The following is a 15,965-nucleotide window of genomic DNA, read 5'->3' as shown; positions in this document are numbered from 1 at the left end:
GCCCAGCAATGGCTGCCTGCTAAGAGCTGTGCCCCCTCTGCTCTGTTACAAGACCTGTTGCTTTCTGTCCTATGTACCTGTTATCTGTGCTTAGTTTACCCACATTAATTTCTGGCGGTAGATTCTCCACAGTCAGATCGCCACCATCGAGAAACAGGCAACGACAGCTACCGGGTGCCCTCTACTGATTCGCTGCAAGAACTTTCAGCTCTTACAGCTCGTCATCCCGCAGGAAAGGGACTGCCACGACGTGTACATCTCTCTCATCCGCCTCGCGAGGCCAGGTAGGGCAGAGCGGCCTGGCATTCAGCGTGGACTCACGCTTAAGAAAGTCACAGGTCATGTTGAAGAAATGTCGATAATGCTTCTTAATTATAGTGCTTTAGAGATTATACGTTAGGCCCAGCCTTCAGATGGGGGCTTCCTTGGTGGCTCAGATGGTGAAGAATCCACCTGCCAAGGCAGGAGGTGTGGGTTCAATCCCTGGGTCAGGAAGATGTCCTGGAGAAGGAAATGGCAACCCACTTTAGTATTCTTGCTTGGGAAATCCCATGGACATAGGAGCCTGGCGGGGAACAGTCCGTGGGATCCCAAAAGAGTTGGACACGACTGAGTGACTAAGCAACATCAAGCCTTCAGATGAGGCCAAGGAATCTGATTTAGTTTCTGTCTTTGGGGGCCTCTGTCTGAGTTACTTACTGTGTGAGCCTATTTCATTATTCATAGTATTAATCTTGGAGGGAGGTTATAGTTGCGCTTTACTTTTGCGATGAAATCATCCCAAAATGTGGTAATTGAGCCACCTTGATTGAAGCCTCTGACAAAACCCACAAATTGTTTTGTGTTGAAAACATATCAATGGTCTAGTGCAGTTTTACCTGTGTGGGAGCTTTTAAGTTTTGGTTTCTGTTGCTTTTTGACCTAATATGTTTTTCCCAAGGTTGGCATCAGTGACTATTCTAGGCATGTATATGTTGATTCTCCTACACAAAACCTTCTTAGGTTTTGTAGGAAGAATGGCTGATTTGAAAAATGTATGCTTTCAGTTACTGTCTGGTAGTGTATCCTCATCTTAGGATCTTCAGACTTACAGCTTTTTATGCTATAAACCTAAGACATTTACAGCTTACTATGCTATAAATGTAAGAAACTCTATACAGGTGTTTCTTGTGTGTGTGGCTTGTATGGACCCTGGGGTTCTTTTGCTAAGCGTCTTGGAAGTGTACAGTGAAAAGAGATCATTTGTATAAACAGTACCATCCACAGTAGTGTTCACCCAGAAGTCATTAATAAGGGAAATAGGACATGTGCTTATAGTTATTTTGTTGTTGTTGTTCAGTCACTAAGAGTTGTGTCTGATTCTTTGCAACCCTATAAACTATAGCTTGCCATGCTTCCCTGTCCTTCACTATCTCCTGAAGTTTGCTTACATTCATGTCCATTGAGTCAGTGATGCCATCCAACCATCTCACCCTCTGTCGCCCTTTCTTCTCCTGCCCTCAATCTTTCCCAGCATCAGGGCCTTTCCCAATGAATCGGTTCTTTGCATCAGGTGGTCAAAGTATTGGAGCTTCAGCATCAGTCCTTCCAGTGAATATTCAGTTACTTTACTGAATAGATACTTTAAATGCTTTTTGGTTCAGGGCAAAAAGTTTGATTGTAAACTCTTCAAAGCATTTGGTTGGGTCCTCAGATTCTTATGATACGCAGGGACCACATTGTCTGTTGAGAGCCAGGAGCTGAAGTTATGTGATGGGAGGGTTGCCAGGGAGCTGTCAGAATCTGATCACTTAGACTTGACTTCGTTTCCCTTTCAAGTCAGCCCACTGAGGCTTTTTTATCTCTCTGTGTTGAAAAGAACTGCAGAGTTAGCCAGAAAAGCAGTTGAACTTTTTGGAGGGCGCACTATAATTGGAACAGAAGTTCTGGGAAGATGTACGTTAGGCTGTGTGTGGCAGGGAATGCGAGGGGGATTGTGCGCCAGCAGTTTCTGTGTCACTGATTAATGGATGTCCTGGATAATACATGTGCCCTGGCCGGATTAACGGGATTTAGGAATAGCCCAGAGAACTGGGAAAGGCCTGAGTGGAAGAGTCCATCACGGTGGCGATGAGAGCCCTGGCCTCAGATAACAGCGAGCTCCCAGATTTACATTGTGAGGGTCCCCAGGGAGGAAACCCGCTGTGTTTCCCCTCCTTTTAAAAATATACACTTTTTCTTAAAGATGTAGTTTTGGGAGTTCGGTATTAGCCAGAGACCAAAGAAGGAGACTATAGTAATTAATTGAATTAAAGCTTGGAAGATTTTTTTTTTAAAGCCACCAGCATTGTGAAAGACTGGAATTAGAAATGCCAGTTTATGTAAAACATGATACTTTGATGAGTGTGGAAAGAGGAACTAGGACCCAGGCAGCTTCACAGTTTAATGCTAAAGGCGAGGTTAAAATTAGGACACATTATAGCCCAACCTTGCAAGTAGGGATTTGAATCTGGGTGGAGGTGGGGAAAAGTGGAAGGGTTTCCCCTGGAGGTGGGGTGGCTTCTCAGGACACCCCAGTACCTTTCACCAATTACACCTTCGCTTTCCTCGAGGTATGTCAGAAGAGGGCTCTGGGTGTGTGTGTGGGGGGGATGGATGTGTGTGAGTGTGTGGATGTGTGTGTGTGGTGGGGAAATGACTGAGTTCCAGCAGCACAGTGTTGATCTCCAGGGTTACTGTGGTTAGTCATCAATGCAAAGCTTGTATTTTCAGCTCTCCTTATGGAAACAGCTAACTCCAAGGTCCTATAGAGGAGACTTTTTCTTTTTTAAACAAAAGAAGAAACGTTTGGGAGCCCATTTAAGTCAAGGCCTGTGAAGAGATAGTTTCAAAGCCCTTGAGAGTCTCTCTTCACTGAATTGCAATTTCTAGGATAAGAATAAATCAAATGACTAAAAAATTTGTCGAGATTTTATTGGTTTGTCTTTTATGTGAATTCAGGTTGGTAAGGATTTGGTTATGGACTGTGAAAGATCCCAGCAAAATATACTGTAGCCAAATCCAGAGAACTCTTTAATTCTTCTTAAAGGAGTAAGTCAAAATTAGGCTGTAGCCCAAGTAAGGAAATGAATTGACTAGGTAGATCTGATGTACTAATAAGGTTATACATTTTTCTGATTAGAGACCCCTGTTTCTCAGAGGGCTTCATTTCTCCCACATCCTTTCTTTTCTCCTCCCTCTCATTAGCTTCCTGCTGTTTATTTTTGTATCTATCATCTTTCTCTCTTGTAGTATTTGTGGGCCCTATTTAATATTTAAACCATTTTTTGGGTCTGTTTTCCCATTTTATAATAGCATTTTCTTTCCTGCTCATCTGAGTCCCTACTTCTTCTGCATATTTTCTGTGGTTTTTAACATCTCAGGATTGACATAGTCTCCTTAGCTTACTTTGACTTTTTGCAGTTCTTATCAGAGTCAGTGCCACTTAAGCAGTTTTTACAGTAACAGTTTTCTTTTTATTGATGATATTAATCTCTGGGTCCAGTAGCCCTTTTCTATTAAGTGTCAGCTTCCTGGTGTTTAATTTGAGTACCTGTCTGTTGAAAACAGACAAGAAAGTTCTTGTTATTTTTATTTTAAAATGTGCAAAACCCAATAATAACTGTTACCTTCTCACTCTTCTTTAAATGGTTTTTCAATTACATTTATTTTAAGTTGCCTGAATTAAGCAGAGCATGGAGAGCAATTTAACTTTCATTACTTTGGGTTCTAAAACCCAATAAAAATAAAATGAAAAATAAAAATAAAATGGAAAATAAAAATAAATGGAAAAAAAAATAAAATAATAATAAATAAATAAATAAATAAAACCCTACATATCAGAGAATGTGTGCATGCTAAGTCGCTTCAGTCATGTCCAACTTGTTGTGACCCCATGGACTGTAGCCCACCAGGATCCTCTGTTCATGGGGATTCTCCAGGCAAGAATGCTGGGGTAGTGTTCCACGCCCTCCTCCAGGGGATCTTCCTCACCCAGGAATCGAACCCATGTCTCCTGCATTGCAGATGGGTGCTTTACCTGAGCCACGGGGGAGGCCCATAAAAGAGAATCAGTTCAGTTCAGTTCAGTCACTCAGTCGTGTCTGATTCTTTGCAGCCCCATGGACTGCAGCACGCCAGGCCTCCTTGTCCATCACCAACTCTTGGAGTTTACCCAAATTCATGTCCATTGAGTCGGTGATGCCATCCAGCCATCTCATCCTCTGTCGTCCCCTTCTCCTGCCCCCAATCCCTCCTAGCATCAGGGCCTTTTCCAATGAGTCAGCTCTTAGCATCAGGTGGTTAAAGTATTGGAGTTTCAGCTTCAGCATCAGTCCTTCCAATGAATATTCAGGACTGATCTCCTTTAGGATGGACTGTTTGGATCTCCTTGCAGTCCAAGGACTCTCAAGAGCCTTCTCCAACACCACAGTTCAAAAACATCACTTCTTCGGTGCTCAGCTTTCTTTATAGTCCAACTCTCACATCCATACATGACCACTGGAAAAACCATAGCCTTGAATGGGTACATGTATATGTATGGCTGAGTCCCTTTGCTCTCCACTTGAAACTGTTACAACACTGTAACTTGGCTATACTCCATACAAAATAAAAAATTTTAATAAAGTAAAACCCCACACACCTGTCCTTCTGATGACTCCTGGTGAATTTTCCATTTCCTTCCTCATCTTGCCTTACTTAACTGACCTTGTGCTTAGTTGCTTGGTCATGTCCGACTCTCTGTAGCCACGTGGACCTTAGCCCACCAGGCTCCTCTGTCCATGGAATTCTCCAGGCAAGAATACTGGAGCCGGTTGCCATTTCCTACTCTAGGTGATCTTCCCGATCCAGGGATTGAACCCACGACTCTTGCATCTTGATTATTAAACATTCTGCTATGTATTTTGCAGGAGATGGAGGTGAGGAGAACAAAACATTGTGTTTTAGAAATGTTCAGTAAACCTTGAATTGGTGTTAGTGGTATGTTTTACGTTCTCAGAGTAGGCAGTTTGTAGCTGAGGGCTTCTCCTGGGTGGCCTCTGGGTAAGAAGCTTGCCCACATTAACAAAACTGAGCTTTGGCTGACAAAAATGGGGTTTTCTCTGCCCTTATGAAGAATTTTACATAAATTGGGCCAAAGGTATAGTCGACCACCCTTTTCCTTAAAAATAATTGAAAGAGAAAATTTTGTTATTTTAATGGCAACCCATTCTGATGGCTCCCCATTCAAGAGTGATCTTAATATTGGTTACAAATTATTCTTGCATGAATTTATATGCGGTTTCCTTGTCTCTTCCTAATGACAGCAAGAATGATCCTGAACACAGAAAATCATCAGTAGTCTTAGAGTGGTTTTCTGCCTCTACCTTTAAACCTATGTGTAGGCATTTAACCAAGGGAACTTAACTTCTGTCATTTCCCCATCTTCCTTAGCACTCCTTTCACTGAGGGAATGGAGGCTTTCTCAAGAGATTCTTTTGGCTTCTTAAACAAATTGCATTTGTGGTTAACATTATGATATCAGAAGCCTGAGTCATGAAAATGGTACTTAGAGATGGAAAACATATGTCGGTGTCAGGCTAACCATTCCCAGAACTGGATGTCAATTTTATATGCTGTCTGCTCAATTTGCTAAGATGGCAAGAAACCGTTTTTACTGGAAGTGTCTACATTGTGCGTGTGCGTGTGTGCACATGTGTGTACATGTGCATCTTCTTCTTTGTTGAAACTGTATGCTCAGTTTTCAAATTTGAAATACGATATCAAGAGACACTAAAATAGAATATAGCTTATCTCACTGATAAACCCTAGTCCTCTTGCTTCTTTTTTTTTTTTTTGCAAGAAAGAGTACCTGCCTAATGCTAAAGTCTAGAACTTAAAGTATGAACCTTATCTTATCATGCTTGTGTCCTTGCTGTTTAGTCACTCTGTCACGTCTGATTCTTTGCAACCCCATGGACTGCCGCGCACCAGCCTTCCCTGTCCTTCACTATCTCCCAGAGTTTGCCCAAACTCATGTCCATTGAGTCCGTGATGCCATTCAACCATCTCATCCTCTGTCGCCCCCTTCCCCTTCTGCCTTCAATCTTTCCCGGCATCAGAGTCTTTCCCAATGAGTCAGTCTGGTGGTCATACCTGTAGGTGAGTCATTTCAATAGCAATCAAAAGAAGCTGGAGACAGTCTTGACCTTAGGCCACCGTGTGTTACTGCGGCCTTTTGCTGTTTCTACTTTGTACTGTTGGACTTACAGACGCATGTTTAGGAGCATTCAGTTGTTCAGGCTGAATTCCACTGACAGATGAAGGACTAAAAATGATCTAAGAACACTGTGAGGAGAAAACGAAAAGGAAGTTTAGGGGGATGGTTGGAATGAAACTATACAAAAGTGGCCCGCGTGGGGGGAATGGAGAAGGGGCTGCCTCGGAGGGGCAGCAGGTGTGGTGGGGAAGAGCATGCTTTATAGCGGACTCCAGCCTGCTCGCTGTGTGACCCTGGGGTCACTGGCGAACCTCCCTGCGCCTCAGGTTTCTCATCTCTGCAAGGAGACCTGTGATGATGCCTACTAGATGCCCATCGGTATGTTTCATCAGAAGAGAATCTGGAATGAAACAAGGGTTCACTGACTATCAGCCACAGTTTGTTATCACCAAAAGTGCTTCTAGTTGCACTGTCTAGAAGGTAACCGCTAGCCACATGGGGCTATCATCGGCTTGAAATGTGGTTGGTCTGAACTCAGATGCGCTGTTCAGTGTGAAACACACACAGAATTTCAAAGACAGTACAACACAATGTGTAAAATATTAATAGGTACTGTATTCCATATATGTTGAATGATGCCTTGGATATACTGGGCTAAATAAAATATATTGTAAAGATTAATTTCACTTTCTTTTTACGATTTTCGTGTGACTACAAGGACATCTTACACGACAGACGTGGTTTACACTGTATTTCTGTTGGACAGCACTGATTTAGTTGCCTCCCTCGATGTGGCAAGGCCAGAGCAAGAGAACCAAAATCTTCGATCTTGCTGGGAACGGCTGTCAGGCCTGGCCTTGCAAGCATAAAAGGTGATGCCTAAACTCGGAGATGGTTTGGCAGACCTTGAAAGAAGTCTGTCATCACATATCCATTGCACACACTCGTGGACAGGGTGCCATGCACTATGAATGGATCTCTTTTAATGAATCCTGGAAATACTGAGAACAGTACAGTTATGACATTTATGTAGTTGTTGAAAGTTCAAGTGTTTTCACTGCAAATATTTAAATATATTCCAGTTTTTTTCAACTGTTTTGTCATTTCTTTTTTTGACTTTTTTAAGCTGTTTGAGCTTTAGAACATGGCAATGGCCTGGCCTCTCTGTAACCCTGAGAAGCCATCCCAAACTTGAGCTTGACATACATAAACAGACTGAGTTCTGGTTGTCTTAAGGAATATGTATGTCTTTTAAAAAAAATTACATTATATTTGATTTACAATGTTGTGTTAGTTTCAGATGTATGGCAAAGTGATTCAGTTATACCTATATGTTCTTTTTCAGATTCTTTTCCATTGTAGGTTATCATAAGATATTGAATATAGTTCCCTGTGCTATACAGTAACTCCTTTTTTATTTTATATATAGTGGTGCATATCTGTTAATCCCCCATTCCTAATTCCCCCACCCCTTTCCCTTTCATAACCATAGCTTTGTTTTCTATGTCTGTGAGTGTTTCTATTTTGTAAATATGTTAATTTGTACTATTTTTTAGAATCCACGTAAAAGTGATGTCATATAATGTGTGTCTCTCTCTGCTTGACTTAGTGTGATAATCTCTAGGTCCATCTATGTCACTGAAAATGGCAATATTTCATTTTTTATGGCTGAATAATCTTCTTCTATATATATATGTGTGTGTGGGGGGGTGTATGTATGTGTGTGTGTATGTATATTTTTATATAACATAGTCTATATCCATTCATCTGTTGATGGACACTTAGGTTACTTCCATGTCTTAAATATTGTAAGTACACATATGTTCTTAATTCATTTTTAAGCCATATATTTTATGTGGTCTGAAAATATATTAGTTTTCAAAAGAAACTAAAAAAAAAACAAACCCCACAAAATGGGGAAGATCACACTCCTGAAAGGAAAGAAGTTCTTTTAAAGTTTCCTTTGGTTGTCCTGAGGTCTTGTCATTGTTGGGAGGAGGTGGGTGGTCCCACCACAGAGATGGGGTATCTCTAGGGAGGGTCCTGAGGGTGAGCAGCTGGGCTGGCCTCTCCGACCCGGACAGAACGTATTTGGGGGAATTTGGTTGTGGCTTTGACTTGGCTTGATTTGGTTTTATTCTCCCTTATTTTTTGCAGTGAAATACGAGGAGCTATACTGCTTTTCATTCAACCCCAAGCTGGATAGAGAAGAAAGGGAGCAAGGCTGGATGCTGATCGATCTCAGCGAGGAATACAAGCGAATGGGCCTCCCTAATAATTATTGGCAGCTCAGCGACATGAATAGAGAGTATAGGGTGAGTGGAGGCATTTGGTGAAACGAGGGCTTCTTAGCTGCTTAGTCACATCCAACTCTTTGCGACCCTTTGGACTGTAGCCCGCCAGGCTCCCCTGCCCATGGGGTTTTTCAGGCAAGAATACTGGAGTGGGTTTGCCATTTCCTTTTCCAGGGGATCTTCCCAACCCAGGGATTGAACCCGCGTCTCCTGTGTCTCCTGCATTGCAGGCAGATTCTTTTCCCATTGAGCCATGGGGGAAGCCCATTTGGTGAAATGCAGATACTTAATCCAGATGAAGCCCTGATGTCACAGAGCTGAGCATGACTTCTGTTAGCTCTCCTTTCATTCCGACAGCTCTTTGTGGGTACAGATGTGTGGGTTTCCAAGTCTCCCTTGGGTATTACCAGCTGTATATTCTCCACCTGCATCTGGGATTGGAAAGTTTGCAGAAGCCACCATAGAGACCATCCCCTCCGACAGCTGCAGGAGTGGAACCCCAGAGAGGCCCAGCAGCACCCTTGGGGCAGCACTTCCCTTCTCCTGCCTGGTCTTTTTATAGCCCAGTGAGTGATGAGTAGGGAGGCGCAGAGGCTCTGATGGCAGTTTGGCACCAGCTCCTTCTGGGCTCCCTGAACTCTTGATTGGTACACAAGGTCACCAAGAGGCTTCCCTGGGGAACCGTGGAGAAGCATGTCTGCACTTCCAGAGGGAATGGGAGGTGGAGGGGTGTTGGGGGGAGCAGAGCTGATTCGTGTTCTCCCCGAGGGTGGGCTTGCACAGCAGGACTGGTTTCCCTATTAATTTTTAAAGTGTTTCCAGTAATGAAAGTACAGTCAGAACATTGTAGAGAATTTGCAAAAGAGAGAGAAAAAGGAACAAAACAGCCCATATCTCATTGCCCTAATGTTCTTCTCTGCGTATGTGTGCTCAGTCATGTCCAACTCTTTGCTTGGAGAAAATCCCATGGACTGTAGCCCACCAGGCTCCTCTGTCCACGGGATTTTTCAGGGGCAAGAAGACTGGAGTGGGTTGCCATTTCCTCCTCCAGGAGATCTTCCCAATCCAGGGATCGTACCCAAGTCTCTTGCATAGGCAGGCAGATTCTTTATATCACTGTGCCATCTGAGAAGCCCATATTCTTCTAGTGGATTTTAAGCTTCCCACTTTTTTCTCATCTGCGTAGTGTAATAACTTTTCTTACACGAGCAATGTATTTCATTGTTTACAGTTGGAGAATGTGGAGGCAAAGGGACGGTTCAAATACATACAACAAAAATGGAATTATACTAAGTATGTTGCTGTCAATAAATATGTGGAAGGTCAGGTCCTCCCACATCTTTCTTCTGAATAACTTTTTATTTTATTTATTTTCGGCTGTGCTGGATCTTTGCGGCTACATGGGCTTTTCTCCCCTTGTGGTGCCAGGGCTTCGCATTCTGGTGGCTTCTCTTGTTGGGGGGCACAGTGTCTAGAGCACGAGGGCTTCAGGAGTCGCGGCTCCTGGGCTCTAGACCACAGGCTCGAAAGACCTGGCACGCCGGCTTAGATGCTGTGCCGCACGTGGGATCGTCCCAGATCAAGGATTGAACCTGTGTTTCCGGCACTGGCGGGTGGCTTCTTGGCCACTGAGCCACCAGGGAAGCCTTCTTCTGAATATCTTGAATTTATAGATTATTTGGAATAGAATGGCCACTTTCAGGCTACTGACTTCTCTTCCTAATCGCACTTAAATCTAGCAGTCATAATCTTACACTATGAGCAGACATTTGAGTCCTTTCTGCCTTAACCATTATAAAGTATCCGGCTAATGTAATGATTTGTTCCGATGCTAAAGCCGACCTTTGCAGTGGATGTTTAGCCTTGAAATGAAGGAAAGGACTTCCCTGGTGGTCCAGTGGTTAAGAATCCTCCTGCTAATGCAGGGCACACAGGTTCGATCCCTGGAAGGCGTGGGAGGCTTCCACGTGCCTTGGAGCATCTAAGCGTGCGTGCCACGACTGCTGAGCCCACCAGCCGCAACTGCTGGAGCTCGCCCTAGAGTCTGTGCTCTGCAACTGAGAGGAGCTCTGGCTCGCCGCAACTAGAGAAAGCCAGTGAGCAGCCACGAAGACCCAGCTCAGCCAAAAATAAATAAATAAATAATTGGTTTAAAAAAAAAAAAAAAAGACACGCAAAGAAATGAAGGAAAACCCAAGTTTAATATAGAAAATTGGATAATTAAAAAATTTTTTAAAAAACATGACACACCCTTGGGTGAGGGTGAAAATGAGGCTCAGCTGCATCTGTGGAATAGTATTTCCTTGGAAACACAGGTTCTTCCTATGTCTGATGAGGTTTCCTTCTAGACTTAGCACCACAAACATGACTCACGTTTAGTCACTCAAGTCCTACCGTGTAGAGACTCCAAAACATGAGTTACTCAGCTTCTTTTTTCCAAAAGTGATAGATAGCAAACGCAAACTAACAATCATCAAATTGTGCTGAAACAGAAAAGGTGAAAACCTAGGGGATTTTTCTGATTTTTACAAATGTTGTTGAAATGAGAGAAAGATGACGAACCCTTATTTGTCACCAGCTTAGAAAATATAATAAAAGTTAATTCTGTCAAACTATTTCTGACTAATAGTCCATTGGGAAGGTTATGTCATCACCCATTACTTTTGCTTTTAACCTCGTGGGCGAGAAAAACATCTGCTTTTTCCTTCCTTCTTTTACAAGAGTTACTTCTTTCTTTTCACAAATTCCTTGATGGGGCTAGTGGTGTCGTCTGATGGATAAGAAGCTATTGCCCGTGGTGGCAACAACTCCATACATGGCGTACTGAAGCTGAGCTTCCAGAACCAGCACTGCCCTGTTCTCTCCAAGCTAATTGTTACCAGCATCATCTCTATCAGCATTGCTCTTATCCCTTTTTATAAGACATTTGCTTTGGGTAGTCTCTCTAAGCTCAGATTTCCTTCTATTCCTAACTCGTTTTTTTTTAAAGATTTTTTTTTTAAATGTGGACCATTGTTGAAGTCTTTATTGAATTTGTTATAGTATCACTTCTGTTTTACATTTTGGTTTTTTTCGCCACAAGGCACGTGGGATCTTAGCGCTCTCACCAGGGATCGAACCCCTACCCGCTCCCTGCATTGGAAGGCGAAGTCTTAACCATTGGCCTACCAGGGAAGTCCATGTACCTAACTCTTAAAATGGTCTTTCTTTAAATAAAATAATGGGCATTCATTACCAGGTTAAAATTTTAATCTGTTTCTCTTTGAATAAAGTTGAAAGTATAATCCAAACCAGTAATTTTTAAAATCTTGTTTATGTCAGTTCTCTACAGCTATAGTTTATGTATTATGTATTATTTTATTTATATATAAATCATTTCATGCTGCTCCTACTTTACATTGTAAATTTCTCCCTATTACATCATTAATTCTTTGAAGTAAATTTTAGATCCTAAATGCTTAAGAAGACAGCTATCTATGTAGATGTAGCACAGCTCCTGACAGCTAGCTCTCATCCCGAAATGCTCGGCTGTGTGGCGGACCCTCAGGAAGCCCAGAGGTCTGATTATTACGCCATGGCTGGCCCCTCAGGTGGACACTACCCTTCAGTGGTAAATGCATTTACTGGGAGGTGGTAACCAGGGCAACCAGGATCAGTCTTTCAGGGAATGTGAGTCTTTGCGGCCAGTAACTCTTTTGTTATTCATTATTGCCCTAGCTCCTAACCTAACACCAGGCACATAGTACATCGTGTTCAGTAAAAATTTGTTGATAGACATCAATATTCTGTTATAGTCAGCACACTTTTAAGAGACTAGAACTTAATGATTCCTGCCACTGAAAAGAAAGGATGATCATGTAACATGATAGAGGTGCTAATTGTCACTATGATGGCAATCATATTACAACATACAAATATATCAAATTAATATGTTCTACACAGGAGATGGCAAGAGTGGACACCAACATTTTAGGAATCAGTGAACTAAAATGGAATGGAATGGGCAAGTTTAATTCAGATGACCATTATATCTACTACTGTGGGCAAGAATCCCTTAGAAGAAGTGGAGTAGCCCTTATAGTCAACAAAAAAGTCCGAAATGCAGTACTGGGTGCAATCTCAAAAACAATAGGATGACCTCTGTTCATTTCTAAGGTAAACCATTCAATATCACAGTAATCCAAGTCTATTCCCCAACCACTAATGCTGAAGAAGCTGAAGTTGAACGGTTCTATGATGACCTACAAGACCTTCTAGAACTAACACCCAAAGAAGATATCCTTTTCATCATAGGGGACTGGGATGCAAAAGTAGGAAGTCGAGAAATACCTGGAGTAATAGACATGTTTGGCCTTGGAGCACAAAATGAAGCAGGGCAAAGGCTAACAGAGTTTTGCCAAGAGAACCCACTGGTCATAGCAAACACCCTCTTCCAACAACACAAGAGACAACTCTACCCATGGACATCACCAGATGGTCAACACCGAAGTCAGGTTGATTATATTCTTTGCAAGTGAAGATGGAGAAGCTCTATACAGTCAGCAAACAAGACCAGGAGCTGACTGTGGTTCAGATCATGAACTCCTTATTGCCAAATTCAGAGTTTAATTAAAGAAAGTGAGGAAAACCACTAGACCATTCAGGTATGACCTAAATCAAATCCCTATGATTATACAGTGGAAGTGATAAATAGATTCAAGGGATTAGATCTGATAGAGTGTTTGATTAACTATTAATGGAAGTTCACTGTACAAGAGGCAGTGATCAAAACCATCTCCAAGAAAAAGAAGTGCAAAAAGGCAAAATGCTTGTCTGAGGAGGCCTTACAAATAGCTGAGAAAAGAAGAGAAGCAAAAGGTAAAGGAGAAAAGGAAAGATATACCCATCTGAATGCAGAGTTCCAAAGACTAGCAAGGAGAGATAAGAAAGCCTTCCTAAGTGATCAATGCAAGATCACAAATGGGAAAAGACTAGGTATCTCTTCAAGAAAATTAGAGATACCAAGGGAATATTTCATGAAGAGATGGGCACAATAAAGGAAACAAATGGTATGGACCTAACAGAAGCAGAAGATATTAAGAAGGGGTGGCAAGAATACACAGAAGAACTATACAAAAAAGATCTTCATAACCCAGATAACCACAGTGGTGTCATCACTCACCTAAAGCCAGACATCCTGGAATGTGAAGTCAAGTGGCCCTTAGGAAGCATCACTACAAACAAAGCTAGTGGAGGTGATGGAATTGCAGCTGAGCTATTTCAAATCCTAAAAGATGATACTGTTAAAATGCTGCATTCAGTATGTCAGCAAATCTGGAAAACTCAGCAGTGGCCACAGGACTGGATATGGTCAGTTTTCATTCCAATCCCAAAGAAAGGCAATGCCAAAGAATGCTCAAACTTCCACACAATTGCACTCATCCCACACGCTAGCAGAGTAATGCTCAAAGTTCTCCAAGCCAGGCTTCATCAGAATGTGAACTGTGAACTTCCAGATGTTCAACCTGAATTTTAAAAAAGCAGAGGGACAGAGATAAAATTGCCAGCATCCACTGGATCATAGAAAAAGTAAGAGAATTCCAGAAAAACATCTACTTGTGCTTCATTGACTATGCTAACGCTTTTGACTGTTTGGATCACAACAAACTGTGGAAAATTATTTAAAGAGATGGGAATACCAGACCACCTTACCTGCCTCCTGAGAAATCTGTTTGCAAGTCAAGAAACAACAGATAGAACCGGACATGGAACAATGAACTGGTTCCAAATTGGGGAAGGAGTACATCAAGGCTGTATATTGTTACCCTGCTTATTTAACTTATATGCAGAGTATATCTTGTGAAATGCCAGGCTGGATGAAGCACAAGCTGGAATCCAGATTGCTGGGAGAAACATCAATAGCCTTAGATATGTAGATGACACCACCCTTATGGCAGAAAGTGAAGAAGAACTTAAGAGCCTCTTAATGAGAATGAAAAAGCTGGCTGAAAGCTCAACATTCATAAAACAAAGATCGTGGTATCTAGTCCCATCACTTCATTGCAAATAGATGGGGAAACAATTGAAACAGTGACAGACTTTATTTTCTTGGGCTTCAAGACCACTGCAGATGGTGAGGTGACTGCAACCATGAAATTAAAAGACACTTGCTCCTTGGAAGAAAAGCTATGACCAAACTAGACAGCATATTAAAAGCAGAGATGTTACTTTGGTGACAAAGGTCCATCTAGTCAAAGCTACAGAGAAAGCAATGGCACCCCACTCCAGTACTCTTGCCTGGAAAATCCCATGGACAGAGGAGCCTGGTAGGCTGCAGTCCATGGGTTCGCTAAGAGTCGGACATGACTGAGCGACTTCATTTTCACTTTTCACTTTCATGCATTGGAGAAGGAAATGGCAACCCATTCCAATGTTCTTGCCTGGAGAATCCCAGGGACAGGGAGCTTGGTGGGCTTGCCATCTATGGGGTTGCACAGAGTCGGACACGACTGAAGCAACTTAGCAGCAGCAGCAGTCAAAGCTGAGATTTTTCCAGTAGTCATGTATGAGTGTGAGAGTTAGACCATAAAGAAAGCTGAGCCCCAAATAATTGATGCTTTTGAACTGTGGTGTTGGAGAAGACTTTTGAGAGTCCCTTGGACTGCAAGAAGATCCAGCCAGTCTATCCTAAAGGAAATCAGTCCTGAATGTTCATTGGAAGGACTGATGCTGAAGCTGAAACTCCAACACTTTGACCGCCTAATGGGAAGAACTGACTCATTGGAAAAGACCCTGATGCTGGAAAGACTGAAGGCAGAGGAGAAAGGGATGACAGAGGATGAGATGGTTGGATGGCATCACTGACTGAATGGACATGAGTTTTAGTAGTTTGAGTAAGCTCTGGGAGTTGATGATGGACAGGGAGGTCTGGCGTGCTGCAGTCTATGGATCACAAAGAGTAGGGCACAACTGAGTGACTTAACACCTTAAGTTGTGTTTCCCTGGTGGCTCAGAGGGTAAAGCGTCTGCCTGCCATGTGGGAGACCCGGGTTCAATCCCTGGGTCGGGAAGATTCCCTAGAGATGGAAATGGCAACCCATTCCAATATTCTTGCCTGGAGAATCCCGTGGACACAGGAGCCTGGCAGGCTATAGTCCATGGGGTTGCAAAGAGTCAGACACAACTGAGTGACTAAGCATGCACACGCACACCTTGAATTATACAGTGTTATATATTAAATATATTTCAATTTAAAAAAACTTGTTGAACGAGTGAATGAATTACCCCAAAAGATTCTTCTTGACCAGGCCAAGTAAGACATGTAGGCACCACAGGAGGGTTTATTTAGTGGAAGATAAAGCAAATCACTCCCTTATTAAAATAAAAATATTATGCAGGAATGTTTTTAACTTAATCCACTTCAGTTGTCTAAGGCAGAGTAAATATAAAGAAAATTCAAAAGAGAAGCATTTCCT

General features: G+C 42.4%; 1 protein-coding gene across 1 annotated transcript in view; it reads left to right on the top strand.

The window, feature by feature from the left end:
- The window catches only part of MTMR7 (myotubularin related protein 7), a 98,255-nt gene that overhangs the window by 36,187 nt on the left and 46,103 nt on the right, over positions 1-15,965 (top strand). The window contains exons 3-4 of the mRNA XM_020883339.2: positions 122-284; positions 8,375-8,532. Coding sequence (XP_020738998.2) covers positions 122-284; positions 8,375-8,532 — 321 coding nt within the window. The remainder of the gene's footprint in view (positions 1-121; positions 285-8,374; positions 8,533-15,965) is intronic.

This window comes from Odocoileus virginianus, chromosome 32, assembly GCF_023699985.2.
Source record: "Odocoileus virginianus isolate 20LAN1187 ecotype Illinois chromosome 32, Ovbor_1.2, whole genome shotgun sequence".
NCBI lineage: Eukaryota > Metazoa > Chordata > Mammalia > Artiodactyla > Cervidae > Odocoileus > Odocoileus virginianus.
The sequence above is the reverse complement of the archived record's forward strand: the minus strand, read 5'-3'. Positions and strand labels throughout refer to the sequence as shown.